Genomic DNA, 27,937 nt, shown 5'->3' with positions numbered 1-27,937 from the left:
GCTGGCCAAACGGCAATATACGGGTCTCTGAAACCTTTTACCTCTACATCAGCCGGCTCACCTCCCAAAATTGGATTTTCTGATGGTTTGCTTCACGTCTTCCCATCATCGCTGGAAATTGCCATGGCCAAGCCGGTAGCATCTCGCGGATATGGTCGTGTGCTCCAATGGGAAGACAAGCGGTAGATTGAGGAGTAGAAGACGGTAAAGCACCCCTTCAACCATACCCTGTGGTTATAAAAAACAACCTGTGAAGACGCCCTCCTTGCCATATTCCTGATCAGCCTCCAGAGCCGATTGGTAGGTCGAACGGCGCCATGTGAGTAGACCAGGGCTGGTTACATGACCCCGGGACATATTTCCCTACTCAGCTCCCCATGGATTACCTATTGCAACTGCGACTCAGTTACCTGCTTTTATTTCACGGTGGGAAAGTCGTTGAGCTACTCACATTGATAAAAGAGATGGTAACGCTTGGACCTAGGGTCATAACCAGGGGCACATGGGGTCATTTATCCAACAAGATACTGTGATGTGGATAGTTGGGCAAACAACAGTGTTTCCACGATTGATCAGCATGCCGGAGTTGTTCTAAGACGTCCCTCCCTATCTAGGCAAAGAGTATTGGAATACAAGTATTTCTTTTCATGCCTCTCTGTTATAACTTCTATTATTGTTGTTCAGTATCAATAAGTCACTGGTAGCCATTTTACCAAGTCGTGGAAAAGCTGACTAGAGTAGTTGAAAATAATTTCATTGGGCTGCTCCATATTATTTATACGGGGAACTCTATTCTCGCGGAGTACTGGGGAAAACTCCGCGTCGATACTCGGATGTTACGGATCTAGATCCGGCTTAGTTGTACTGAGGTGTTGACAAATTGAACCACACACGGGTTCTTCAAGGTTAAATGTTAATCTTGTGGAAAAATGAAGCGGTGACCGAGGTATGGAATATGGAATCGCTAGGTTACAACATGACGTTTGGTTCTTTGATGCAGCTGCGCGGCAGCCTGTAAAGTGGAACAGGTCATGTTCTTGGAGTATTTCCTCCCCCCCCTCCCCCCCCGAGCAGTACTATCCGTGTCAGCCTCTCCAAGGCGTGGTCGGTCTGCGGTTTCTCCTCGAGGAGGAGGAAGGCACCCAAGCAAAAAGCATTATTCTCGGCGGCGATAGCGCAGGCGGACATTTAACAGCGAGCTTGCTGACTCAAAATATTCACCCTTCGCCATACGCCCCTCCAATTTATCTCGGCGGTAGTCAATTCAAGGCCCTTGAGGACATCGCCTTGATCAAAGATCACAGAACCAGGGACCTTTATATGCACATTAGCCTTAGCAGCTAGTTCTTTTACTTTCTATAGGACTTGCTTAGAGATATCAACTCCCGTTATTACACCTTCACTAGTATATTTAATCATAATTCCTAGTCCATAGCTAATATTAAGGATTTTATCTAATTTTTTTTAAATATATAGCACTAGAAAATCTATATCTATACTAGTTCTAGAATAGTTTCAGCATAGTTCCAATATAACCTTAAATATTTAAATATAGAATCTATATACTAATAATATTATATTATAATTTATTATCTATTAATCTTATAACTATACATTAAGATCTCTAGGATATATTTCAGAAATGACTGGCTTCTATTGTTGTTCCTATCTCAAAGTTCTTAGGATTATACTTCACCTCAGGAAGACTCTAGTTTTGCTATATCAATATACTTTTACATTATTTGAGGCACTTTGGAAATTTCAATTTAACAAACTGCAAATGGATAAATGGTGACCTGATCCTAGACCACGATTCTGGTTCCCTACACTTGATCTTTGGTGATATTTATACTAGAGAAAGCTATACATCTACTGAAAAAATACTTGCAGATAGTCTTATAAATGGCTATCAAGCAGGAAGTTCTCAATCGGTTGGTAAAGTCTATAATATTAGAAAATTAGGAGTCCTATAGGAATAGTAGAAAAGACACTATATTAAAACAACTAGGTGGTTCCTTAATTACCAGAATGGGCGTTCAACACACCTCATTGCTTATCAATGTGAACATGTACTGACTATTGATTTATATCAACCAAGCCTCCATCGAGTAAATTGATTTAATACATACCCAATATAAAACTGTTCGTTTGTTGTTCGTCATTGGGATCCCTGGTAAGTGAAAAGTCGTTAGATCTGAATAGAATTGGGATATTGTAGTCTTCTTTGTCCCCGGCATTATACCATCTCGATAGGTGTAGTAGCGTCTGGTACTTTCGTATCGACATGAATTGGTCTCGCTTTTTAGAAACGTGTTATCGCTGGCACTGTATAGATGAAAAATGCCTCATGGAATGAGATAATCTTCAATCTAGAACAGGCCCACAAGCCTTCCTTATAATTCGGAGCAGATTCACCCGCGTCACCTATATATATATATACATATATTTGTAAACAAAGGAACAGACTGAACTCTATGTACCCTCAAAAACACAGGCTGCTCAGAGATATCTATTGGCGGCGGATCTAGGGCATGTTGACTTGGCTCTCCGGGAGAGGGTGGCGAAGGATCAGTCTACACTCCTATATTGATCTCATGTTACCATCATAGATCTACTAGTGGGTAATAAATGCCGTGTAATCTGGATATCTGCCGGAGGGTCACGGCATTCTCGGGGATTGATAAGATGGCACGCGATAACAAATTAAAGAAGGTAGTAATCATATGTATTAGATGTGACATTTACATTGGCTTAAGCATAATGGTCATAAGTGTCTGAGAGCATCGATGCTGGTGAGAAACCACATTGGGCTTGTACTACGCATTCACCATCATAATTGGGCCATTACTGGGATTGGTGGGATTTAACGGTCAACAGACTATCTTCAGTGTTGAAGAATTCGGACGGTCAGACCCTTCTAAACTACACGTATTTCTTCCTATTGACGAACTCCCTTGCTTACTTGGTGACCAATCGAATTCAACTCAGAGGCACCCTCATATCTAACACTGCATACATGTACAAATGTACGTTGGACTACAGTAAAACCTGTCTAAAGGCAACCGTTTATATCAATTGATAAGTATCTCCTCCATATAAGCAACTTAAAACCTTTTTACTAAGTGTAAATTGATGTACCTGGCCACACCTAGGTGTAAGCAAGACCTTTATATGAGCAAATCGACCCTCTGTTTTAATTTTTTATACAGGGTTTAGCGTATTGCCAAAGACCTTCGTCTCAAACTTTTCCTCCGCCGCTGCAGAGAGTCCGCACGCAGATCTTTCGTCAGAGAACATGTGCCTCATTTTTCATCACCTAGGATGTCTTCAATATACTACCTTTCGGTAGTTGGTCGTTTTTAAATCTTATCTAAATCTAAAATGTGAGCGCCCAATAGTAGACGGTTCGTGCGTTTTAATGCCTGGTGATGTTGAGATATGCTACTAGTACTTCTGTGGGGCATAATCTCACAAATCCAATCAACAAAGTCGACTAGAAGGTCATAGCAACAATACAGTCTACAGAAACCCGATTTTTCCTAGTGGTATAAGGTCTGAATTTGGAAAAATTCCTCTTAGATGCTCTCAGCTGTTTACTGAGCCTGTTCTTAAAATTTGCAAGCATATAATATTCTGATATAGATTCAAGCTGGTGGTAAGTAAGGGGAGCAGAGTCGGGCGCTACCGGCTGGGAAGAAGGGCGAAGTGGGCCTGCCACCCACCATGACAAATCTTCCTGCGCATATGACGAGGAAAGCCCTAGATTATTACATGTTCAGGTAGCAATTGGGGTAGAAGGCACTGGCTCATCGGGAAAACCCCGCTAAGTTTCGCTGTTTGCACACCATACATGTAGCCAATAGGCTGGATATAAAATAGGGTGGTTGGTCATCTCATGCAGATGGGCGGATATTGAAAACGATTGAAACTCTTCGAGCCTTTTCTGCCTTTTCGCAGCCAGGAAATACTTTACCGGTCATAGGTGTGTTTTCGGTAAGACACGAAAGGAAGAAACGAGAGCTGATAAACCTATAAAAATGAGTTGAATTCCGTTCTTAAACTTGTAGAATAAAGACAAAGACGCAATCTCACATTTCTTCTTGAAGAGTTCTATTCTCATTCAGTATGAAATTCCTCTGTCTCTATGGCGGCGGGATGGGCGAGCAGGTAAGTACACTTCGCCATACGGTTGGTTGATTCCAGTAATAAACAAGGAGGAATGCTAAGACAATGAGTTTTTGATGGTAGTTGTTCAAGGAACAGCTAGGTGAGTTACCTGTAGATGTTATGTTGTGTTGAATCTCTCCTAAGTATATTGAAGACCCCCTTGGCACCGCATTGCCCGCCAAATACCAGGCCCAATTCCAATACGCGCCACCGTTGCATAAAATACCAAATGTTTCCGATGACCTAGCTCAATATGCAGGCGTAGGGCCACACCTGCGTTATGTCGAGTATCCTTTGCAAGCCACGGTGCCAGGCTTGCTCGAAATGGTAAATGGTACGCCCGGCGAGGGCAGTGCTGAACAGATATGGCGTCATGCGTTTGAATGGCTCTATCCGAAAGGATTGGACGAGCAGCGTCAGTTCAAGGAGAGCATTGGCCGGTCTGTGGGGTATCTGAACGACATCATTGACCAAGACGGGCCCTTCGATGGCCTAATTGGGTACTGTGAAGGAGCTTCGATTGGCGCTGCTCTAATTCTCTCCCGCCTGGATCGCCATCTCCCTAATCCGTTTAAATGTGCGCTTTTCTACGGTGGATACGCACCGTATACCGCCGACGGATCCAAATTTGTCCTCGCCGATGAGGTTGGAACAGTCTTTCACTTTCCTACCTGCCATGTCATTGGATCAGATGATCCTATGATCGACGGCTGTACAGCACTTTTGAACCTGTGTGATAGTGCTCAAGCGACGGTGGTGGAGGGAGGAGCCGGTCACTTGATGCCACAGGATAGCCTCGCTATTGACGCCGTAAATATTGCGTTTTGCAAAATGGTGGAAACGGCAGTTGTTACCTAGATAGGGAACAACTAGAAAGTGGTTGATAGCAGGTAGGGCGTATTAGCAGTGAATGACTGTTCTACTTGAATTTAGTACAGAAACTTGGTTTTCTTTTGCCACTTAAATGTGGGTATTTCTTTATCTACATAATTATGAAAGCTCTGTTCATGGGATTTAACCACATAGAGAAGTTTTAGAAAATTCCTTATAAACGACTTGATCATTTCATATACCGAAGAGAGCATACTTCTATTTTGTATGTATGTGTAGACTACAAGCCAGAGTCTGATTTGTATTATGCTAGTTAATAATGTTGAATTTCCCAACAAGACCAAAATCCTAACGTGATCAGATTACGCAAATATATGGTGACACCTCAGGCTTTAAGCAAATTACCATTAAATACAGCGAAACCGCAATTATTCATAACTGTTGAAGACCTAAAAGCACACATTCATGATGGGACATCTAGACTTTCGCCTCGGACACGCTGAATAAGCACAGCAGTGGCACCTCCACCCCCATTGCAGATAGCGGCAATGCCATACTGGTCCTCCGCTAGCTGATGCAAGAGACTGACCAGAAGTCGACAACCTGAACTGCCCAAGGGATGCCCGAAGGCGATAGCCCCCCCGTTGACATTAACGGTATCAGGATCCAAGCCGAGCAACTAGTCAATGAACTTAGTGACATGAAGTGATCTGGATGCTGTCATGGATCCACACACCTGTTGCGAAGCTATCACCACGATGGCAAAAGCTTCGTTGATTTCCCAAAACGAGATCTGTTCAGCACACATTTCGGCCCGCTCGAGGACGAGTTGGATCGCTTTAGTCGGAGCTAGAGCAAACTCATGCGGAGCAACGGAGGCATCGGCATAAGCCACTATTTTTGACAACACTCGATTCTCTCGGCAGAATTGCCCAGCGGTCTGGGAGTCTACCAAAACCACAGCTGAAGCACCATCGCTAAGCGGGCAAGCATTTCCAGCGGTGACCGTGCCATTAGGGCTGAACACGGGGTTTAAAGAACGAAGTCGGTTAACGAGGCTCTCATGGGGGAGACTGTCCATGTCAAATACTTCGGCCATGTTTGTATCAATGGACACCGGGGTAATCTCTCCTTGGTGGACGTTTCTCTGCTGCGCTTGGGTTGCCCGCTGATACGCACCGAGGGCATAGTCATCCTGGTCCTCGCGGGAGATACCCATCTGCTCAGCAATGCTCTCGGCACAGGCGCCCATAGACCGGCCATCTGAGGCATTAGTCAACCCATCAAACAGGAGACCATCAATCACCGGATTATCTTTGGACTCGGAATCTTCTCCCTTCTTTAAGTATCCAGGCACATTTGACATGCTCTCCATTCCGCCGGCCACCTGGGCAACGGCGTATCCCAGTTGGATATTCTGGGCAGCGAGTGTAACGGCCTTGAGCCCAGAAGCACACACCTTGTTGATTGTGGTAGCCTCAATATCTGATCCCAACCCGGCCTGCATCGCAGCCTGCTTTGCGGGGGCCTGGCCGGTGCCAGCTTGAAGCACTTGGCCCATGTAAACATCTGAGAATAAATCAAGTGGTACTTTTGAGCGACGGAGGGCTTCACGAATTGCAATGGCTCCCAGTGTGGTGCCTGGAAAGGAGTCTAGCTGGGTATTGATCTACACTCATTAGTTATCATCGGAAGACTTCACTGTTGATAGGCTCACGCGTGCGGTGGGAGTCCTCGCTGCCCCAGCAATGTATACCGGATTCATGTTGTCTTTGTGATAGTGGATGGTCATGTGCATCTGATTCCCTTTATTCCTCAATGCCTTGTAAGATTAGACTGATATAAGAAGCAGTCCATATAATCTGCTGTATTATGCAGACAGATATTGACGTAGCACTGGCGGTTGTAGATCCCTCGCCTCACTATAGTCATGTGCTGGTAATTTTCTTTCTTATGCTCCATTGACTTGCAGGACTAGAGTGATGTAAGAGGCAGTTCGTATAATCCACTATCTTATGCAGGTAGATACTGACGTGGCACTGGCGGTCGAAGATCCCTTAGAAGTTGGAACAGGGAAAGGGACGGGCCGTTCCGGAGTTTTGAAATTTTCCTAATTTGGCTGATATTAGGGCTTGATATTGCCCTATTAGGAAAGTAGTCTGTTCAATCTACATGGCAATGTGAAGATTTGCAAGAACCTATGCAGCATTCCTCGTTTGGTATAACATGATGACATTTTATGTGAGGTGTGTAATATGTCGTCTATAGCTTAATATGAAGCTCCATATCGGTAGGATAGTGCAACTAGCTGAATCTACGGACACTCGAATACGTACGTTGTGATGGGCGGTGATACCAGTTGACATAAATGCGACGCTTTTCCCCTCCCATTTTTCACTTTTACACCAACGAACGATTTTCAATATTTCACTGTTTATCATGGAATCAACCAACAACTCTAGTCTGGAGCCTATTGCCATCGTCGGAATGGCATGCCGGCTCCCACCAGATATTTCTACTTTGGCAGAGTTCTGGAGCTTTTGCGCACACGGAAAAAGTGCCTGGACCGAGAACCCTGAAGGCCGTTTTGAGAACGCGGCATTTTGGAACAAGAACGCGGACCGTAAAGGAAAGGTATAAGTATCCATTCTCAATAGAAGTTGGTTTATTTGACCATATGTATAATATCAGATCAACAACAAAGGAGGTCATTACTTGAACCACAACCTTGCCCATTTCGATGCTCCCTTTTTCCGCATTACGGCCAACGAAGCCAAGGTGGGCAGTAGAGGGCTTGATATTACTTATTCAATAAACTGATTAGTTCTATTACTATATAGGCTATGGATCCGCAGCAACGGTTTCTCCTCGAGGTCACCTACGAAGCGTTGGAGAATGGTAAGTGATAAGACCAAGCTTTCGATGTGGTTGAGTGCTGCTCTCCTGACCAAATCTGAAACAGGTGGGCTTCCAATGGAGGAGATGGCCGGTAAGGATGTTGCGGTCTTCACAGCCAACTCCTTTTCGGACTACTTGCATGGCATCACACGGGACCCTGAAACAGCAGCCACCTTTGCCATGACCGGCTGTGATCCTTGTATGATCGCAAATCGGCTTTCTCACTTCTTCGATTTCCGCGGGCCTAGCATTACCGTTGATACCGCGTGCTCCTCGGCCATGACTGCCATCCACTTGGCCTGTCAAAGCCTTCGTTCAGGAGATGCACCTTACGCCATCGTCGCCGCTGCACATCTGAATATCTACCCCCAGAGCACAATTCTGTATTCTTTGTCTCAGTCAGTTCAACTGTTTATATTTCGTTTTCTCAGACTTGAATTTGGCTAATTGGACAAACAGTCTCCTCTCCCCCGAAGGAAAGTGTCACGCATTCGACGATCGGGCTACAGGGGGCTTCGGCCGGGGAGAGGGAGCCGCATGTTTGGTGCTCAAACCTCTCAGCGTAGCACTCGAAGCAGGTGACCGCATCTACAGTGTCATTAAGAACACAGGTGTTAACCAAGATGGCCGAGCAAGTGCTGGAATCACCGTGCCAAATGGAGAGGCCCAGGAGAGATTGATTCGATCCGTGTACGCCGCGTGTGGCCTCGATCCATCCCAGACTCGGTACGTGGAGGCTCACGGAACCGGAACTGCCATTGGCGATCCAATAGAAGTGGAGGCCATTGCCAAAATCTTTGGAAAACAGGGCACTGGCTTGGAGCCGACGTTTGTCGGATCCGCGAAGTCCAACTTCGGTCATCTAGAAGGGGTTAGCGGCCTAGTCTCGATTATCAAGACCTCCATGATGCTTGAGAAGGGAATGCTGTTGCCAAACGCCAACTTTATAAATCCGAATCCCAAGCTAAACTTGCAAGGAAACAATCTACAAGTTCTCACTGGAATAAAGCCTTGGCCAAGGTCTGGGATCCGCAGGGCATCCGTCAATAACTTTGGTATCGGTGGATCTAACTCGCACGGCATTTTTGAGCAAGCACCACCAAAGCCTAGTCCAAAGCCGTCAAACTGCTCGTATATTTTTGCCCTCTCAGCCAGCTCCGAATATTCAAGCCGCATGCAGTTGAGCCAGTTGTCGGCCTATGTGCGAAAACATCCCTTGTTCTTCAATCAGACCATCATGGAAGATCTCGCTTTCACACTCTCAGCACGAAGATCTCTGCTGCCCTGGCGGACTACTGTAACTGCAAAGAGTCCGAATCAGCTTATTGAGAAGTTACGTGCAGAGTCTACGACTGCGATACGTTCAACCAGGCAACCATTGGTGGGCCTGGTATTTACCGGCCAAGGTGCCCACTGGCCACAAATGGGCCAAGAACTTGCCTGCTATCCCGTATTTGCAAAGTCACTGGAACAATCGCAAAGTATGCTCCTAGAGTTAGGGGCCACCTGGAAGCTACAAGGTTAGAATATTATTTTTCAGACCATATCTTGAGCTGTACGCTGACTAGCTATAGATGAAATGTTCAAGAGTCCCGAAGACTCACAGTTGGGTGTCCCGCAGATAAGTCAAGCCGCCTGCTGCGCCATCCAAATTGCTCTGGTGGACTTGCTGCGTTCATGGGGACTAGATACCACCGCCGTGGTCGGCCATTCTAGCGGCGAGATTGCTGCTGGTTATGCAGCCGGCATCCTATCTGCCGCTACCTGTATCAGGGTAGCATATCATCGTGGGATGGCCACAATGGAGATAAAAGAGCAGTTCCCAAATTTGAAGGGATCGATGATTGCTGTGGGATGCCGTGAGGCTTTGTTGCAGAGCCTCCTGGCGCTACTTGCCTCTGGCTCGGCTAACATCGCGTGTAAGAACAGTCCCTCTAGCTTTACGGTATCTGGTGACCGCAGCGCAATTGAAGAGCTTCATGTCCTATGCGAGTCACGGAAGATTTTCAACCGGATTTTGAATGTTGATATTGCCTACCACTCGAGTCACATGGGGTTTGTTGCCGACAGTTACCTTGCAGCCCTAGGCGACATCGATTGTGGCGTGAGTTCAGTGAAGTTTTTCTCCTCAACCGAAGGTAGCCTGCTCCAACAGCCAAACCTGAACAGTTGCTATTGGACGAGCAATTTGACTGGCAAAGTCTTATTTTATGACTCCCTGTCGGCTATGTCTCGCTATTTTGAACCAGTACGCGACGAGAAGCGAGGAATTGAAATTCTCGTCGAAGTTGGTCCCCATGCAGCGCTCAAAGGTCCTGTTTTGCAGGTTCTAAAAGATATTGCAAAGACAAAAGACATTGAATACTTCCCGACATTGGTCAGGGGCAAGAATGGGATCGACACCATGCATGAACTGGCCGCCTCGCTGAGCTCGAAGGGACTGCCCATCAATCTGGAGGAAGTCAATTTTGGTAACAGCGCAAACCTATCCAAGCAGTTCGCTGTTTTGGGGGACCTTCCGTCATATCCGTGGAGGCATCAGGAAGAATACTGGCAAGAACCACGAATCAACAAGTTTTACCGGGAAAACAAGATTCCTTATAACGATCTACTGGGCTCCTTTGCCACTGATTTCAACACTTTGGAGCCTAGATGGAGGAACATTGTTCGCCTAGATGACCTGCCGTGGCTTCGCGATCATCGTGTGCAGTCGGAAGTAGTCTTCCCAATGGCTGGCTATATTTCGATGGCCATCGAGGCCATATCACAGTATAGACTGCTCCAGGGGATTTCTCATGGCGTTACGTATGTTCTCCGCGAGATGTTGGTCAGGTATCCATTGATGCTCTCTGAGTTGGCTGAGTATGACATGACCCTGTCACTTCGCCCGTATATCATTGGACCCCAAACTCAGTCAACGAAGTGGTATGAGTTTGCCATCTTTTCATGCTCTGAAGATTCAGAATTTGAAGAGCGCTGCAGAGGTAAAATCTGTGCCTTACATAGACCTCCAGTTGGAGTCAAAAGTGGCTATATTGACCCGGACGGCTTTATTGGAGCAGCACTGGATAACACCGATTTCTATACAGCCGTCAAGCGCTCCGGTATTGAGTACGGTGCTGCTTTCCAAGGTCTACATGACATCAAAGCCGCCAGCTGTGAAGCAATCGCAAAACTAAGGATTCCAGACACCGCCAAAACCATGCCCTCTATGTGCGAAAGCTCGTATGTGCTGCATCCAGCTACAGTCGATATCCTAATGCAGACGATTTTACTCCTTGCACACTCCAAATTTGGTGGATTAGACCGACTCTACATGCCCCGCTATATTGAGGAAATCGAGGTTCAGCCACTCTCCGCCCTAGGAGAAGGCGAGGAATTCCCTATTAGCGGGATCATTTCGGACCCTTCTCCAGACTCTCCAGTATTTTCTTTGTCTGCACAACATGGTGGTGAAAGTCTCATTTCTATCAAAGGCTTACAATGCCGTGGGCAACAGTTACCGCAAGTTTCTTCGGAGATCACAGATTTCTGTTACAAGGTGGAATGGAGACCGTGGGTGGACATCCTCTCAAGCGATGAACTTCGCCGGATTTTTCAATCGTCCAATGACGGCTTCGCTGAGGAGCAATTGCGTGTCAATCTATTTAAGGATGTTTCATTGTACTACATTCGCGAGGCACTGAAGCAGCTCGAGGACTATGACGCGCCAAGACATGTGAACATGCACCGGTGGATGAAAGAACAGGTCGAAGAGCAACGCCACAATGCTATAGATAACCAGCATGCCCAGGAACTTATAAAAACGGCAGGCCAAGCTGGGTCGGTTGGAAAGTTCCTCTGCCGGATGGGTGAAAACATTGCCCGTATAGTCCGCGAAGAAGTGGAGCCTCTGAGCCTGATGCTGGAAGACGATCTACTCACAAGCTATTACGAGAACTTGGACCCCCTGAAGAACCGTCTTTACCCTGCAGCAGCATCGATCGTTGCTGCCTTGGCTCACCAGAATCCCAACTTACGCATCTTGGAGATTGGGGCTGGAACAGGGGGAACGACGTTGCCCATTCTACAAGCTCTCGGCGAGCCGGTGGTAACCGGGCAAACCCTCTTCGAATGCTATGTTTTCACCGATGTCAGTGCCGGGTTCTTTGAAAAATCCAAGATTAAACTCCAGTCTTGGAAGGATATGATGGAATTCCGAGTTCTGGATATCGAAGCCTCGCCGGTGGATCAGGGTTTCATGGAAGGGTCCTACGATCTAGTCATCGCAGCCAACGTCTTACATGCAACGGTCAATATGTCGAAAACGATGACAAACGTTCGATCCCTTCTCAAACCCGGCGGTAAGCTGCTTTTGCTGGAGATAACGAGCCCAAGCATTGCATCATTCCCCTTTGCAACATTGCCCGGGTGGTGGCTCGGGGAAGAGGAGTTCCGTCAAAATGGGCCCACTCTTTCCTCCATGACTTGGGAGACAGTTTTGAAATCAGCAGGTTTCTCTGGTATTCAGGCAGAGCTTTACGATTACCCTGGCACCCCGGAGCAAGAATGTAGCTTGATGCTGAGTTCGGCCATGGCACCCGATCAATGGAGCCCAACCGGTGATCTCACAATTGTCGCATGCGGTTCCTCAGAGGGCCTTGCTGAAGCGCTCAAAGCCAGTCTAGCGACATCTCTACAAATAACTGCAAGTGTCAAGTCACTCGAGGCCATTGCCACCGAGCCTAATACTTCAAAAAGCTATATTGTACTGGAGGACTTCGACGCCCCTCTTCTATGCAGTGTCAACGAGCTTCAATACCAGGGCCTGCAGTGCATCTGCAAGGCCGAGAGAAACCTGTGGGTAGTAGCAGGGGCCAACCAGGGATCCGTAAACCCCAAGGCGAGCATGACTTTGGGGCTCTCTCGAAGCATCCGGGAAGAAAATCACAATCAGAAGCTGGTTGTATTGGATCTGGATCTCGATAGTCGGCTCCCAAGTGCTGAAGCAGCTGCCATGATTATCCACGTATTTGCGCACTCCTTTGTCAAGCCCGATACAACCATGGCGGAGATCGAACTCTCCGAAAGAAATGGGATCATTCGGATTCCTCGATACAAAAAAGACACAGAAATGAACCAGGTAATCGTTGACACCCGGGATCAATTTGCACCGAAGTCTCAAATCGGCTGGGATAGTGGACATTCACTCAAAATGAATACAGAAACACCGGGGACCTCTAAAGAGCTTTCTTTCGTTGAAAATGGACCATTGCAATCGACCATCGAGGACATGGATATCGAAATAGAGGTCAAAGCTTGCGGCGTCAGCTTCCAAGATGTCCTGATTAGAAATGGCAAGGTTGTTGGAGACATGGGCTACGAATGCAGCGGTTTGATAACAGCCACTGGGCTCGGAGTCAATGACCTCGCCAGTGGCGATCGTGTTTGCGCTTTGACGCGAGGTTCATACGCATCCATTGTGCGCTGCCCCTCGGTCCAGGTGGTCAAAATTCCCAATGAAATGACATACACAACCGCCGCCGCCATCCCAATGGCCTTTGCCACAGCCTACTACTCTGTCATAACGATCGGTCACCTTGAGCGAGGCGAAACAATCCTCATCCACCAAGCTGCAGGTGGTGTGGGTCAAATGGCCCTGGAAATTGCCCAATGTATTGGCGCAGAGGTATATGCTACCACCGGTTCTGCCGACAAGAAACAAGCAATCTCAGATAATTTCCACATTCCACTTGACCACATCTTTTGTGAGGATCAAATGTCATCATACGATGATCTGATGAACGCGACCACAGGGAGAGGATATGATGTTGTTCTGAATACCCGGTCCAATGAAGCATTGGATGTGTCGTGGAAGTCTGTCGGACCACATGGGAGATTTGTGAATCTTGCCCTCGCCGATATTTTGGATGACAACCACCTTTCTATGAGGCCATTCAGCAGAGGCGCCTCCTTCTTCTCGATAGACCTCGAGGCCCTAATGAAAGACAAACCCCAGCTATTGCACGATATTCTGATCCGTGGGGTTGATCGGTACGCTACTGGCGTGATGAAGTCGGCAATATCGCCCAAGTGCTACCCTATAGGGGCGATAGAAGATGCCTTCAACGATCTCAGCCAGGGTAATACGATCGGGAAGCTAGTCATAGACTTCGCATCGCCAGTCCCAGTATCGGTTAGGCACACTTTCCATTGTAACATTGGTAGCAAAATGCTGACTTGCGAGAATAGGTGACGGTGAAAGAGTCAAGCGTGCCGTTGTTCACGCCCAATGAATCTTACCTTGTCGTTGGTGGCGGTGGTGGCATCGGACGTAGCATCGTTCAATGGATGAGCCGCAGAGGAGCCAAAAACATCATCATTATGACTCGCAGTGGGCTACAATCCCAAAGGGTACGCGAACTGGAGTCGGAGATGCAGCTGAAGGGAATACGACTGGTCGTGCTTCAAGGCGATGTCGCAGATGCCAGCAGCCTGGAAGCTGTTATCCAGGAGAGTGCAAAAATCCTTCCGCCCATAAAAGGTGTCATCCATAGTGCTATGGTGCTCAAAGTGAGTACATCTGAATTTTCTTCGTTCAATTTGTGATATGTTCTAAGCCCCGTCCTCTAGACCAGGCTGTTCGAGAACATGCCCTTCCAAGATTATCGCGCGGTGGTCAGTCCCAAGGTACAGGGTGCATGGAACCTGCATAAACGTTTCAGTGATCCTCAAAGTCTGCGATTCTTCATCATCATTTCATCCATTACTGGCACTGTTGGGCCCCCGAGCCACGCCGCTTACGGTGCCGCCACAACATATCTAGGATCACTGGCACGGATGCGGAAGGCTCAAGGCCTCCCTGGTGTCTCCATCGACTTGGGTCCAGTGATCAAAGTTGGGTACATTGCTGAGCAAACCAGTCGACAGCAGATCATTGACAAAAACTGGGGGGATTCTGGTCTCACCGACATGGATATCAATGCCATTATGGATACGGTGATCAGTGGACGATATAGTCCCAGTTGGGATGCTGAATGTTACACCTGCTTACTTCCACCCTCCTCCTATGTTCCTTTTTGGTTTGCAGATAGTCGATTCGCCCATTGCCGGCACCCCCGTCTCACGGACGAACAGGGAACCGACTGCATCGATGACAAACGAGTTATTCCGCTTGGCCAGTTGTTGTCCAACAGTCAGTCTCTTGAGGACGACGGATCTATCATTTATGATGCCGTCGTGGGCAAGTTCGTCTCGGTCTTGTCGCTGCACCCGGATGATATCTTACCCTCGACGCCCCCTGGTACTTGTGGGGTAGATTCGTTGGTGGCCAGCGAAATCCGCAACTGGATTTTGCGTGAACTTAAGGCAAGCCTGAGTTTACCGGAGCTTCTGAACAGTGCTTCCTTTGTGGATTTGTCCAACACCATCACTCAACGGTATCGGAAATCCAAGGAGGTCTGATTAGACTTCTGCGCAACGCAACATAACCCTATGGGATCTTGGCGCATGCTTACTAACCACGCTTCGTGGTACAAATTGGAAGTAAAACATGGGTTCAAATTGATAATTTTATAAAGAATAATATTCTAATTATAGTGAATTGGCTTTAGTAAGATATAAATTTATAGTAGCTAACGTATTTCACGACCCCCGCGGGCCACCCGAGCCAGCCGGGCCACCCTCTCAATTTTCTCCCACTTTCTACCCTACACAAATTTGAAAATCGCACCAACACAGCAATATGCCTCGAAAAGCTGCGAAAACCCCTTCAAACGATGAAGGAAGACTTCAGCTTGCTGTGAACGCGTTAAAAAAAGGCCAAATCACCAGTGTGCGCGAAGCGGCGCGCCTTTTCAACGTCCCAAGATCGACGCTTCAAGCCCGTTATAAGGGTCGATTGCAACGCTCATATAAGCGCGCACACAATACCAAATTGTCAGAAACCGAGGAATCCACGCTTCGCGATTGGATTATTTCTATGGATAAGCGTGGCTGCCCCGTCAGGCCCTCGATGGTAGAGCTTATGGCCAATTGCTTGCTTGCAAAACGCGATTCCATTGACTCACCACCTACCGTTGGTAAGAACTGGGTGGGCACTTATTTGAAGCGCCAGCAAGACCTGAAGACTCGTTACATTCGAAAATATAATTATGAGCGCGCTTTATGCGAGGATCCAATAATTATAAATGACTTTTTTTGCAAGATTGAGAGCGCTTTCATGGAGTACGGGATTGTCGAGGACGACATTTGGAATTTTGACGAGACCGGATTCGCTATGGGGATCATTTCTACAGCAAAAGTTGTATGCAGCTCTGATCGCAGAGAGAAACCTCGTCTGCTTCAGCCTGGAAACCGGGAATGGGTCACAGCTGTGGAATGTATAAGCGCGCGTGGAATCGCTTTACCCTCACTTATTATATTGAAGTCAGTCAATAAGCTGCTTGACTGGTATAATCTACCCTGCTTACCCCCTGATTGGTCAATTACTGAGTCATCAAACGGTTGGACGTCTGACGAATTGGGAATTGAATGGCTTCAAAAAATATTCGACCCTTATACAAGACCACTAACAACTGGAAGGTATCGCATGCTGATTCTTGATGGCCATAGCAGCCATCTTACACCTTTATTCGATCAATACTGCACCCAGAATGACATTATTCCTGTATGCATGCCGCCACACTTGTCGCACCTGCTTCAGCCGCTTGATGTGGGTGTTTTTGCAGTTCTCAAGCGCTTATATGGACGTGCGGTTGAGAACCGGATGCGCTGCGGCGTCAACCATATCGATAAAGACGATTTTTTGACGATGTACTCGGAAATTCGGGATGAAGCCTATTCCATACAAAATATCAAGAGCGGTTTTATAGGAACTGGGATTTCTCCATTCAACCCGGAACATGTGTTATCGAAGCTTGACGTCCAATTGAGAACACCTACCCCCCCTAGTACGGCCCATTCTAGTGCAAATTGGTCCCCAAAAACACCAAATAACATCAAAAATTTGACACGTCAGACAACGACAATAGATCGACTTATAAGACACCGGCTTACAAACTCAAATTCACCCACTAGGCGCGCGTTAGACCAGTTGATAAAAGGGTGCTCTTTAGCAATGAATTCTGCCACTATTCTTGCACAAGAAAATCACGATTTACGAGCAGCAAACAATCGCCAGAAGCAAAAATGTACAACCCAGGGTCGTCCAATTGACCGATCTGGGATTTTGACAGTCTCCGAGGGTCGTGAAATCACTGCAGCGGCGTTGACAGCCCAGGAAGCTCTACAACTTCCTAATCCGGAAGTGGCTTCGGGGGCACGCAGGCGCGCGCCGCGGACGTGTTCAAATTGTAAACAAATCGGACATATTCGCACGTATTGCCCGAACAATTCTACATAGACATTATATAGTAATTCTGTTAATTTGTTACATTTTTGTCGATATATATGATTTTAGTGGGTCTGGTGGCCCGGCTGGCTCGGGTGGCCCGCGGGGGTCGTGAAATACGTTATCTAGTAAGAAAGTGAGTTTATAGACCCGCACACCTAGATAGTGCCAAGACCCGTCAACCATGACACAACCATTACATTACCATGACTTGTCCTTACTAGCAGATGATATCAGTTCAAGTACGTCATCAAGAGGTAATCCGCAATGTTCGCACTGTATCACATTTTAAAGCCTTGACCAGCTCTTTATTTTATGCGACTATACACATAGCCTTATAAAAGAGCATAAAAGAAGAAAATGGCAACTTCACAGGCAGCTAATCTAGTCGAGAAGCGAATGTCTCATGAGCAAAAGCCAATCACAGAGGATGTGCCTCATTACAGCTCCCATGGCGAGTCCAGCCAAACAATGAAGGCGCTGACTTGGCAAGGAAAAAACAACGTCAAAGTCGGTCAGTCAAGAGCTCTACCATCGATTCAAATATTGACGGAAATCTCTCCAGTTGACACGGCGAGGCCAAAGATTATTGATGATACAGATGTAATTATCAAAGTTACTGGCAGCACCATCTGTGGCAGTGATCTCCACCTTTATCATGGTATTTCTTTTCCTGCTCTTTTCATCAAGTACGTTTTCAAAGCGGCTGAATCTCCATAGGAGTAATTCCGGAGATGAAAAAGGGCGATATTCTCGGTCATGAGTTCTGTGGCATAGTCGAGAGCGTTGGACCCAGTGCAAAACGGTATAAGCCGGGGGACAGAGTCGTGGCTTCTTTCCAGATTGCTTGCGGCAACTGTTTCTACTGTAAGCGGAAACTGTCATCGGTTTGCGAACAAACAAATTCGAGTGAATTGGAGAAGAAGTTGTATGGGCGCCGCACTGCCGGTAAGATGAGTACCAGACCGTTTGAAGAAACATTATTGATCAATATGTTCAAGGAATATTTGGATATTCACATCTCACGGGCGGATTCGCCGGTGGCCAGGCTGAATGGGTTAGGGTGCCATATGGCGATGTGAATTTGCTCGCATTGCCCGATGACGTTCCTGATGAAAAGGGCCTCTTTCTTTCTGATGTCCTGGCAACGTCGTGGCATGCAGTCGTTGATACCGGGGTCGTCCAGGATGACATAGTAGCAATCTGGGGAGCTGGCCCAATCGGCCAGATGGTGGCAGAATTCAGTTTTCTGCATGGGGCGAGTCGAGTCATTTTGATTGATGGCGGACCAGCAGCATGGCGACTTGACTTTGTCAAAAAGCACGCGCCCAAGCTAGAGACCATTGACTTTAGCAATCTTTCCAAGGGGGAGAGTGTCAGCAGCCAGCTGAAAAAGATGTGCAGCAACCGTGGCCCGGACGTGGCAATCGAGTGCGCTGCCGGTGAGTATGCGCAGAGTTGGCAGCACTATTTCGAAACATTGTTGGGTATGGAGACAGATACGTCGGAGCTGCTGAATGAGATGATCACTTCAGTTCGCGCTTTTGGACGCTGTGGAATCACTGGCGTATATGCTGGATATGTACGTGCCTACTTGTTTTTTCTGTCTCTTGTGGAAATCGAAGTCATACTAACCATCGGAGCCTATCAGGTCAATCATTTGAATATCGGATCTTTGATGCAGACCGGGATTCGCTTGATCGGCAACGGCCAAGCGCCTGTCCACAAGTATTGGGACCACCTTTTGGAACTGATCCAGCAGAAGAAAATTGAGCCCTTGGACATGGTGACGCACCGCTTTGATATTGGAGATATGGAGAAGGTCTATACCTTGTTTAATAAAAGAGAGTTCGGCGTGCAAAAGGTATTTGTTCAGACCAGGCACTCAGCACCTGCAACCAAAGGAGCCCCAACTATAACAAAGTTGTAACACTCGCGGTGTATATGAGTTTAATGTATGTTTCGAAACACGGGGTGAGGATTGTTCGGCCTCGATACGTTTCCAAGTTATTTCTTTTTCCGATACTGTCTTAGGGCCAGAGTTAGGGTTATTTTGAAAAATAAGAAACCGGTCCTCCTTGCAAGAAATTCCTCAGAAAATCACATAGATTCAGCTCTTCAGCCCACCGCCAAGATTTCAATGCATGGCACCATAGAGCACATTAATGAGAGTTGGTTTAGCCTCTAATAGTACGAAGATCATAAGACAAATCCATGTACGTAATCAGCCTTTTTCACTTCACCTCACACCATACAAGGCACGCATGCATATATCATATACCAATCAGATAACACCCGGGCTCTCTGCCAACGTCACTTGGTAACACAATTAATAAGACTACATCAATAAACCTACATGTAGTCTATGTTTGCAGAAGTGGATTACAAATTGACTCTATAACAAAAAGGAAAAAATAAAAAAGTGTGATTATTGAAAGGCAACTTGAAAGTAGGATATTGCGCTGCATTATGGAATTTATACAAACAAACCCCCCCTGGAAGCGAACTGCCAAATTTCTAAACTCTCTCTTGTTACGCCGGCGAATATTTTTGCAGTACATCTCAAGTGCTAGCTCAAAATCAAGCCTTTTTAAAACTGCCGGCGCGCAAAATGATATCTAAATTGGTCACACTCGCTCTCCTGAGCAGATTCATCCTCTGTTCCTCTCTTCCAAATGTACCAGGTGCTACCTTTGGGTCCTCACCAAGCCCTTTTGAAGTAGAAGTTGACCCCGGGTTTATTGACAGTGTCTATGACCGGGTTCTTCACGCCCGATCCCCTGCCCCCCTCGATGGACTAAATCCGGCTAATGCAGATGGACCGGGACTTGACGATTTCCATAAAATACGCGACTTTTGGCTGCACGAATACGACTGGAACAAGACCCAGCAGTCAATCAACGAGAAGTTTGTCTTTATTTCGTTTATACATACATAAACAAGCCAGACTAACATAAACTAGATTCAAGCAATTCACAACCACCGTGGAATCGCCACAGTCCAATTACTCCCATCCAGTGCCCTTGCATTTTGTGCATCATCAATCACCCCGGACTGACGCTTCTCCGCTTCTCTTCATCCACGGCTGGCCAGGATCATTTCTAGAAGTTGAACATATCATTGACCTGTTAACGAACCCGCCCAATTCCTCACTACCTGCATTCCATGTGGTAGCCCCATCAATCCCCGGGTTTGGCTTTTCGCCTGCTCCCCAATATCCCGGATACGGTCCCTTAGAAGCAGCACATAGTTTCAACAGCCTGATGATCCAGTTAAACTATACCAAATACCTAATCAATGGAGGCGACTTTGGAAGCGTCATCCTTCGCTTCCAAGCAAACGCATACCCGGAAAACGTCGTCTCCGTGCTATCAAACTTTTGGGTGATACGGCCAAATGCTACAGACAATGCCCGCCTCGCAGCAAATACGACAACGCCGGACGAAACACAATACATGACGGCCTTGAACAACTACGTGACCAAAAATTCCGGTTACAGATTTATTCAGCAGACGCAGCCGCTCACTGTGGCATATTCACTGACTGACTCTCCGCTGGGGTTCGCAGTCTGGATCTGGTCCCTGATTAAACACACCCTTGACCCAGCAATAAAAAAATTCACGCCACAGGAACTCATCACCTGGTCAATGATGTACACCATCCAGGGACCCTATGCCGGCCTAAGATTTTACAAAGAGAGCCAACAAGAAGGCAATTTTGAAGGATTCTCCTTTGGCACTTTGCCCTATGTCAGCCAGCCCGCAGCGATCAGCGAGTTTCCGTATGACGCCTGGTTTGGCTTGCCATTGGACTGGGCGCAACGAGAAGGGAATGTGCAGGTGAGGTATGTCCATACGCGAGGAGGACATTTTGCAGCGTACGAGGTTCCAGAGTTGTTGGCTCGGGACTTGTGGACGTGGTTTGGGGGGCTTGTCTAGTGACTGGTAGTGTATAATCTACCAGGACAGGAGAGATCTACCTTTTTGGGCAATCAATAAACTACTCTGTCCGTGAATATTAGACATATTCATAATGTAGACCAATATGTCAGATCTGACAAATATCAGATTCAAGTCTCAAATACCAAAACTATCTAGGATACAATGCAAAACAATCCCGAATAGTATCAGTTGATATGTCAACACAAAAAAAAAAGTTTAACAAAAAAAATCTACATTTTGGAAAGTTCAAACGTGCTTCTACCCAAACCTACAGCTTGGCCTTTTCCTTTTCGGCCAAGAGATCAGGCATCAGCAAGTCGCGGACCTCCAGGGCAGCTTCATTGAGATAGAAACTCATGCGCTCAGCGCCGAGTCTCTTGCAGACGATGTTGAATTGGAGGCTAAAGAAATTATCAGTATAGTCACTTTATACAAGAAGAAAAGAAAAACTCACCTGTCCTCGTTGATCATATAAGCAATGCCAAACCCATCGTCGATAACCTGGCTCCATCCGTATCCGTTAAAGTACTCGGAGCTGAGCTGCGAGGTTGAGAGGTACCAAGAAGAACTGTATGAGAAGGCTGGGTCCTGGTAGATTTCTGGAAGGCTCTCACCCTCCTTCAACAGCTTCTTCAAGCCAAACAAGTGACGGTCGACACCGAGACCGTCGCTAGCCTCCAAGGTGTACTTGGTGTGTTGTTTAAGAGCGGCGCGGAAGAGCTTGACAACCTCTTCACGAGGCACCTGCGGGTCTTGGTGAGCGCGAACAAAGGCGACACTTTCGTCAGACACGGTTCGCGTGGCCTCGGTACGTCCCTCTTGGAATTTACGGGTCGTGGCCGACTCATATGTTGGTCGGCTAATGCCGTACATTTTGAAGTAGGCCAGTTGGATGAGCATCTGCACGTAAGCATCTGGGCTGCACTTGAACTTCTTAACGAGGCCTTTGCCATATGCCTGGAATGCCTGCACGCGCAACTCGTGGGACGCAATCTGGGAGCGGTGTTCTTGGAGTGCCTCGTTGACGGCTTGTTCAACTTCGGCACTGAGCTCAAAGTTGATAGGCGCCGGTGTCGAGAGTGTGGATCGGACAGAAGTGTTGTCGTAATCGAGCTTGTTGCCAAAGATGAGCTTGTTGACGTAGTCGTTCAGTCGGTGTGTCGGCGTGCCGTCCATCATGCTGTGCTCGCCCATGAATCCAGCAGTACCGTTATCATTGACAATAAACTGCAACGGCTTGTCAAACCAGCGGTTGCTGCCATCTCCGTGCCAGTACTGGTGAGCACGCTCCTCGAGGGTAACAGGAGCAGCGTCGTCCAGACAGACCAAGAAACCAGAAGATTCAATATCCTTCAATGCCTTGGCATTTGCTGGGCTGACACTGAGAAGCTTTGCACGCGCAGCAGTCCAATGGTCACGGTTTGCAGCGGTCAAAACACCAACAGGCGTCACCGGGTGCTCGGCACGCTCGTAGATGCGCTCGAATTGCTGCTGCAGCTCGGCGTTAGTGAGCTGCTGGCCATCAACCACGACGGGAAGCTTGAAGAACTGGTTCTTGCGAACAACAGTGATGTGCTGGTTTTCTTGGGCAGAGTATTTCTGAGGGTAATCGGCGCCCTCGGCGGGAATGCGAGTGCAGTTGAACATGTACTGGTAAGAGCTCATGGCCATTGGCAGACGGCGCAGATACTCGGGCTCAAGGGAACCATCGTCGACTTGGCGCTTGAAGTCGAGGACCGAAGTAGTGATAGCCGCTGCTCGGACAGCCGGGTTGCGACGCTTGCGATCATCGCGATATGAGTAAAAGTACGAAACATACGGCACCACGGGGTCACGGTAGCCGAGGTAGGCAGCATTGTTCCACCATTCGGTCAGCCAGTTCTTATTCTTTGGGTCATCGCGACGCGCGACAAGCCTCTTCTGAAGAGTCTCGCCGACACCGCCGGGTTTGACAAAGTCTTGCACGGCCTTGGTTGTGCGCTCGAACTCAGAGGCCGATAGCAGCGGGTGGACGGATTTCAGGTAGCGGCTACTGGTCTCTTCCAGAGAAGGGACGGGGAGCTTGGGAAGCGAGTCCTCAAAGCGGAGCAATTTGCCTTTGGACAGGTCTTCGACGTAGCCTGTTGGATCGATTGCTTAGTGAGTGTCAAGCGGTATACGGTGTTGCCATCTTACCCTCGGGGACTGACGATTGCTTCCGTCGCTGAGGAGCCATTGCTAGAGTCTGAAAGAACTTGTCAATAAAAGAGAATCTCTCAAAAAAAAAAGTCAATCGCTTACAGGAGAAGTCCGGTTAGAGAGTCGCAAAGCAGGAGCACGTCCGAGAGAAGGCGACAGGACACGACTTCGTGCAGAAGCCAGAAACATCCCCTCGACTGTTGGGCTCAGCTTGGAGAGGAAGGAGGAAGGAGGATTGAGGGAATAATATAAGTAAAGGGGAAGGGAAAAAAAGAGAAAGAATTAAATTTCTCAAGATCACAAGCTAGGGAAATATTAGAATTCGCCGTGAACCGTGAACCAGAGTGAGAGTTAAGGTCGACTTCGGGACGGCGCTGGGAAGCTGCGTTACCCGTGGGCCGTTGGACCTCGGCTGAACGACGGCCGCGTTGCCCCTCCAATTGCACTAATAATAATTATATAAAGTAGCATCAGCCAAGTGGTATTTATTTTTGTTATTGTATTTTTAGGCATCTAATCCTGTCGCGTGATATATTAGAAATTTTTAAAGGTCATCTCTATTATACCTGGGTGAATACGTTGTTTACGCAGTGTATTGAGTGCTCTCATAGATCCCCGGATTGACCGGGCCTCGGAGCTTGGCAGAGGACGTCGCTGACTCAAACTGTATGTTGGTAATTACCGTAATCTTTACACATGTATTATATTTTTGTACTTGGAGTCATCCTAGCTTCAGTGTTGGACTCGGTCGTAAGTCTAGCAACTTAAACGTTATTGTTGAAAACGCCATCTTACCTTGCCAGTACACGTGGCCAACCACATCTTATACCCAGAAATATACTTGCTAGTCTTCCGGTCACCCGGTCGAACATGTAATTACAGCGGATGAAGATATCACAAGACCAACAATGATATGTCAACCGACGGTTATGAAATATGCAAAGATAATGAACGTGAATGTGAATTTTTAAGGACAGTCACTAAATCGACATTTTCTCAAACATGGCAACCGTGTCTTCCAGTGCTCGCAATCTGGCCCCAACATCTCTCTTCCGGCTCTCGGCCGACTGCATGGCCTCTGTGACGCCCTTATCCTGTACTTTGTTCAGCTCGGCCACGAGCGAGTCAACTTCATCTTGGTCGTTTCTTGCCTCGTCCAACTTGGCCTTGAACTTTTCAGCCTCCTTTCTAGCATCTTGTATGCGGTCCTTGACTTCAATATAGACGTTCGCGTCAGCAGACACAGGGAATACAGCACAACCATCAGGGCTGGGTTCTTCGGGGTTGAGAATGCTGATATCCACTGGTATCTTCCCACTGAGTGACTTGATAGATGAGAGCTGAGCGGACGCAGTTTCATATGACTTCTTATTTAGAGGTGCGATATAAACCTGTGCTTTATCTTTGACAGCATAGTCTGCTATCAGTGACCGGATACCCTTTGAACAGCCTAGTACAAGCTCATAGGCCGTCTCTGACCTGGGGTCATCAAAGGCCGTCTCATACTCTGGATACTCCGCGATAGTAATCGAGGATGTGCTGTTGCTAGGTCTGCGCGGCAGCCGCTGCCACAGCTCTTCAGTCAGAAAGGGCATGAATGGAGACATGAGCCGCAAGCCCGACTCAAGCGTGGTGTAGAGCGTGTCCATGGCAGAACGAGCTTCGTCAGGCGTACCATCCGAGATGATCGACTTGGAATTCTCAATGTAGATATCAAACAGTTGATCGTACAGGTACCCGTAAATGATCTGAGTCGACCTCGCGAATTCACGCTCTTCCAGCGCCTGGTTAACTTGTTTTGCGGCCGTATTCATCTTTGTCAGGATCCATTTCTCTGCTAGCCCTTCTTTTCCTGTCAAAGCACTGGTCTCGCGAGGAACAAAATCATTGCCAAGCTTTCCAAGCACGTATTTCGTAGCCTGGTAGATTTTGTTACAGAATCTCCGGTAGCCCTGCATCGTCTTTACATCAAAGCTAATGTCACCGCCAGATGCTTGAGTGTAGTTGACGAGCGAAAACCGCAAGGCATCGGCCCCAATCTCAGGAATGCCCTGTGGGAAGGCCTTTTTCTGGTACTTTTGCGCATTTTTGACCTCGCTCTCGGCTAGATTACCTTGTAGCAGCTTTTTATGCAGGTCATCCAGGCTGATTCCGTCAAGTATATCAAGCGGGTCAACGACATTCCCGAGCGATTTGGACATTTTTCGACCATCGCTGTCCCGTATCAAGCCATGGCAAAAGACCTCTTTGAAGGGCACTTTGCCGGTCAGTTTTAGAGAGAATATGATCATGCGGCTGACCCAGAATGGTAGAATGTCCCAGCCAGTCTCCATAGTCGTGGTGGGAAAGTAGTTTTCGAAATCCGACGTCTTGTCTGGCCATCCGAGGATGCTAAATGGCCAAAGTCCAGAGCTAAACCAGGTATCCAAGACGTCTTCGTCTCGCCTGAGTTTCAGTTTTTTGCCCGGGAATTTCTCTTCTGCTTTCTGCTGAGCTTCCTCTTCTGTCCTGCCACATACCCAGTAGTCATCGTTAGAATCATCCCCATCACCTTCACCGTCAATAGTGATAAAATAAGCCGGTATCTGATGACCCCACCAGAGCTGTCTCGACAGACACCAGTCCTGCAGATTCTGCATCCACTGCAGATACTGTCTTCTCTGTAGCTCCGGCCTGATCACGAGCTCGCCGCTCTCAACCACATCTATGGCGGGTTTCGTCAACGGCTCCATTTTCATCCACCATTGGGGTTTGAGCAGCGGCTCAACGACGTCGCCAGACCGGCTGCAGATGGGGATGACCATCTTGTTTGATTCTTGCTTTGTATAGAGGCCGAGCGTCTTTAGCTCCTCAATCACTTTGTATCTTGCATTGAACCGCTTCTCGCCGGCGTAGTGTCCAGCGTTGCTATTGAGAGTTCCGTCCTCGTTTAGGATGTTGATGAATGGCAGATTGTGTTTCTTGCCCAGATTGAAATCATTGTAATCGTGAGCAGGCGTCAACTTGACTGCACCAGTGCCAAAATCCCGCTCCACATATTCGTCGGCGACGATCCTCAGTTTCCGGTCAGGTATGATCGGGTGTTGCGCAATCTTGCCCACAAGATCCTTATATCTCTCGTCCTGCGGGTGCACAGCAATACCAGTATCGCCGAGCATTGTCTCCGGTCTTGTTGTTGCTATTTCTATTGTCTGTCCCGGACAACCCTCGATCGGGTATTTGAAATACGTGAGCGTTCCAAACTCAACCTTCCTGTCATAGCCAGGCACACTAAGCTTCGTCGTGCCTTCGATTTCCTTTTGATCCACCTCCAGTGTCGACAACGCCGTGGTGAGCCGACACGACCAATGCACAAGCCTATTAGCTCGATATATCAGTCCCTCAGAGTGCAGCTGCACAAAAGTCTCAGTCACGGCTTTTGAAAGCTGTGGACTCATTGTAAATGCCTCGCGCGACCAATCCACAGAAACACCTAGTTTCCGCGTCGTATTGTTTATCGCTCGATGATAGTCTTCCTTCCAATCCTGGCACAGCTGCACGAATTCAGCGCGGCTGAAATCCTGTCTCTTGGATTTACCATCCTTGGGGTTCTTGGCCAGTTGCTTTTCGACAACGGCTTGCGTGGCAATGCCTGCGTGGTCGCAGCCGGGGATGTATAGTGTTGTAAACTGCCGCATGCGATGCCACCTGATGAGCGTGTCTTCGAGCGAGAGCGCCAGGGCGTGGCCGATGTGTAGTTTGCCAGTCACCTGCAACCAGTATTATTAGCAAACCAATCGCTATACGCAGGGGAAAATGAGTCTGTACATTAGGTGGCGGTATAGCAATAACGTATTTCCCTTTTGCCTTGAAACTGCCGTCCTCCTCGTTTGTCCGTGGCTTGAACAGCCCCTGCTCTTCCCAGAAACTGTACCAGGCCGACTCGACAACTTTCGGAATGTACGCCTTGTGCAAGTCGTCGTCTAGCGGTTTCAGGATCTTTTTCTGTCCGGATGGGGTTTCATCAATCCAGTCCTTTGATGTCTTAACAGTACTAGTAGTAGAATAAGAAGCATCCTGTGTCTTAGCCTTGCTCTGTTTGGAAACAGTACTAATGGCTTGTTGTTGTTGCTGCTGCTGCGCTTGCTTCTTGATGAATTTTTCATGTTTAAGTCGTTGTTTCTCACTCATGGGTTTATCTGGAGCGTTTGTAGATGCCATTCTCAATAGAGCACAAGACTGTGCAGGTGTCCGAGGCGAAGGCCAAGAGTATTACGAAGCGCGTCGCAGGAAGGAACCTGAGGATGTGGCGTGTTGACTACCGGTTCCTTGTTGAAATAAAAAATATTTTGTTCAAAAAAAAGTATATCAATTGATGAGACGAAAAAAAGTCTAAATAATATTAAAAAAAAAACAAAAAAATTGTATGTGCGAGCACTGAGTCATACCTGTATAGTGAGTCATACTACTTGACTGCGGCTGGGCCGATACTACATAGGCACTTCCTAAAACGGAAAGTTATCAACTTGTTTATATGCTGCCTGGACATATAGCATTGAAGCACATATGTAAA

General features: G+C 47.5%; 7 protein-coding genes across 7 annotated transcripts; 4 read left to right on the top strand and 3 right to left on the bottom strand.

Moving 5' to 3' along the window:
* Window positions 1–4,125: 4,125 nt before the first annotated feature.
* Window positions 4,126–5,025, top strand: TRUGW13939_07067 (uncharacterized protein; the record flags this gene model as incomplete). The annotated part of the gene is made up of 3 exons (XM_035490209.1): window positions 4,126–4,167; window positions 4,249–4,267; window positions 4,322–5,025. The coding sequence occupies 3 exons, from the start codon at window positions 4,126–4,128 to the stop codon at window positions 5,023–5,025; spliced, it is 765 nt and encodes a 254-aa protein (XP_035346102.1).
* Window positions 5,026–5,461: 436 nt separating this feature from the next.
* On the bottom strand, window positions 5,462–6,763 carry TRUGW13939_07066 (uncharacterized protein; the record flags this gene model as incomplete). Its single annotated transcript, XM_035490208.1, has 3 exons — window positions 5,462–5,677; window positions 5,735–6,667; window positions 6,716–6,763. 3 exons carry the CDS (start codon window positions 6,761–6,763, stop codon window positions 5,462–5,464), a joined length of 1,197 nt encoding a protein of 398 aa, XP_035346101.1.
* A 674-nt stretch (window positions 6,764–7,437) lies between these two features.
* Window positions 7,438–15,339, top strand: TRUGW13939_07065 (uncharacterized protein; the record flags this gene model as incomplete). Its single annotated transcript, XM_035490207.1, has 8 exons — window positions 7,438–7,632; window positions 7,690–7,776; window positions 7,839–7,896; window positions 7,961–8,294; window positions 8,356–9,416; window positions 9,471–14,071; window positions 14,128–14,448; window positions 14,509–15,339. 8 exons carry the CDS (start codon window positions 7,438–7,440, stop codon window positions 15,337–15,339), a joined length of 7,488 nt encoding a protein of 2,495 aa, XP_035346100.1.
* A 2,287-nt stretch (window positions 15,340–17,626) lies between these two features.
* TRUGW13939_07064 (uncharacterized protein) lies at window positions 17,627–19,196 on the top strand (the record flags this gene model as incomplete). Its single annotated transcript, XM_035490206.1, has 4 exons — window positions 17,627–17,780; window positions 17,832–17,927; window positions 17,987–18,214; window positions 18,268–19,196. 4 exons carry the CDS (start codon window positions 17,627–17,629, stop codon window positions 19,194–19,196), a joined length of 1,407 nt encoding a protein of 468 aa, XP_035346099.1.
* A 681-nt stretch (window positions 19,197–19,877) lies between these two features.
* TRUGW13939_07063 (uncharacterized protein) lies at window positions 19,878–21,204 on the top strand (the record flags this gene model as incomplete). Its single annotated transcript, XM_035490205.1, has 2 exons — window positions 19,878–20,173; window positions 20,229–21,204. 2 exons carry the CDS (start codon window positions 19,878–19,880, stop codon window positions 21,202–21,204), a joined length of 1,272 nt encoding a protein of 423 aa, XP_035346098.1.
* A 271-nt stretch (window positions 21,205–21,475) lies between these two features.
* TRUGW13939_07062 (uncharacterized protein) lies at window positions 21,476–23,574 on the bottom strand (the record flags this gene model as incomplete). The annotated part of the gene is made up of 4 exons (XM_035490204.1): window positions 21,476–21,608; window positions 21,662–23,327; window positions 23,383–23,431; window positions 23,488–23,574. The coding sequence occupies 4 exons, from the start codon at window positions 23,572–23,574 to the stop codon at window positions 21,476–21,478; spliced, it is 1,935 nt and encodes a 644-aa protein (XP_035346097.1).
* A 791-nt stretch (window positions 23,575–24,365) lies between these two features.
* Window positions 24,366–27,585, bottom strand: TRUGW13939_07061 (uncharacterized protein; the record flags this gene model as incomplete). Its single annotated transcript, XM_035490203.1, has 2 exons — window positions 24,366–27,134; window positions 27,193–27,585. The coding sequence occupies 2 exons, from the start codon at window positions 27,583–27,585 to the stop codon at window positions 24,366–24,368; spliced, it is 3,162 nt and encodes a 1,053-aa protein (XP_035346096.1).
* Window positions 27,586–27,937: the final 352 nt, after the last annotated feature.

This window comes from Talaromyces rugulosus, chromosome IV (genome assembly GCF_013368755.1).
Source record: "Talaromyces rugulosus chromosome IV, complete sequence".
Lineage (NCBI taxonomy): Eukaryota > Fungi > Ascomycota > Eurotiomycetes > Eurotiales > Trichocomaceae > Talaromyces > Talaromyces rugulosus.
The sequence above is the reverse complement of the archived record's forward strand: the minus strand, read 5'-3'. Positions and strand labels throughout refer to the sequence as shown.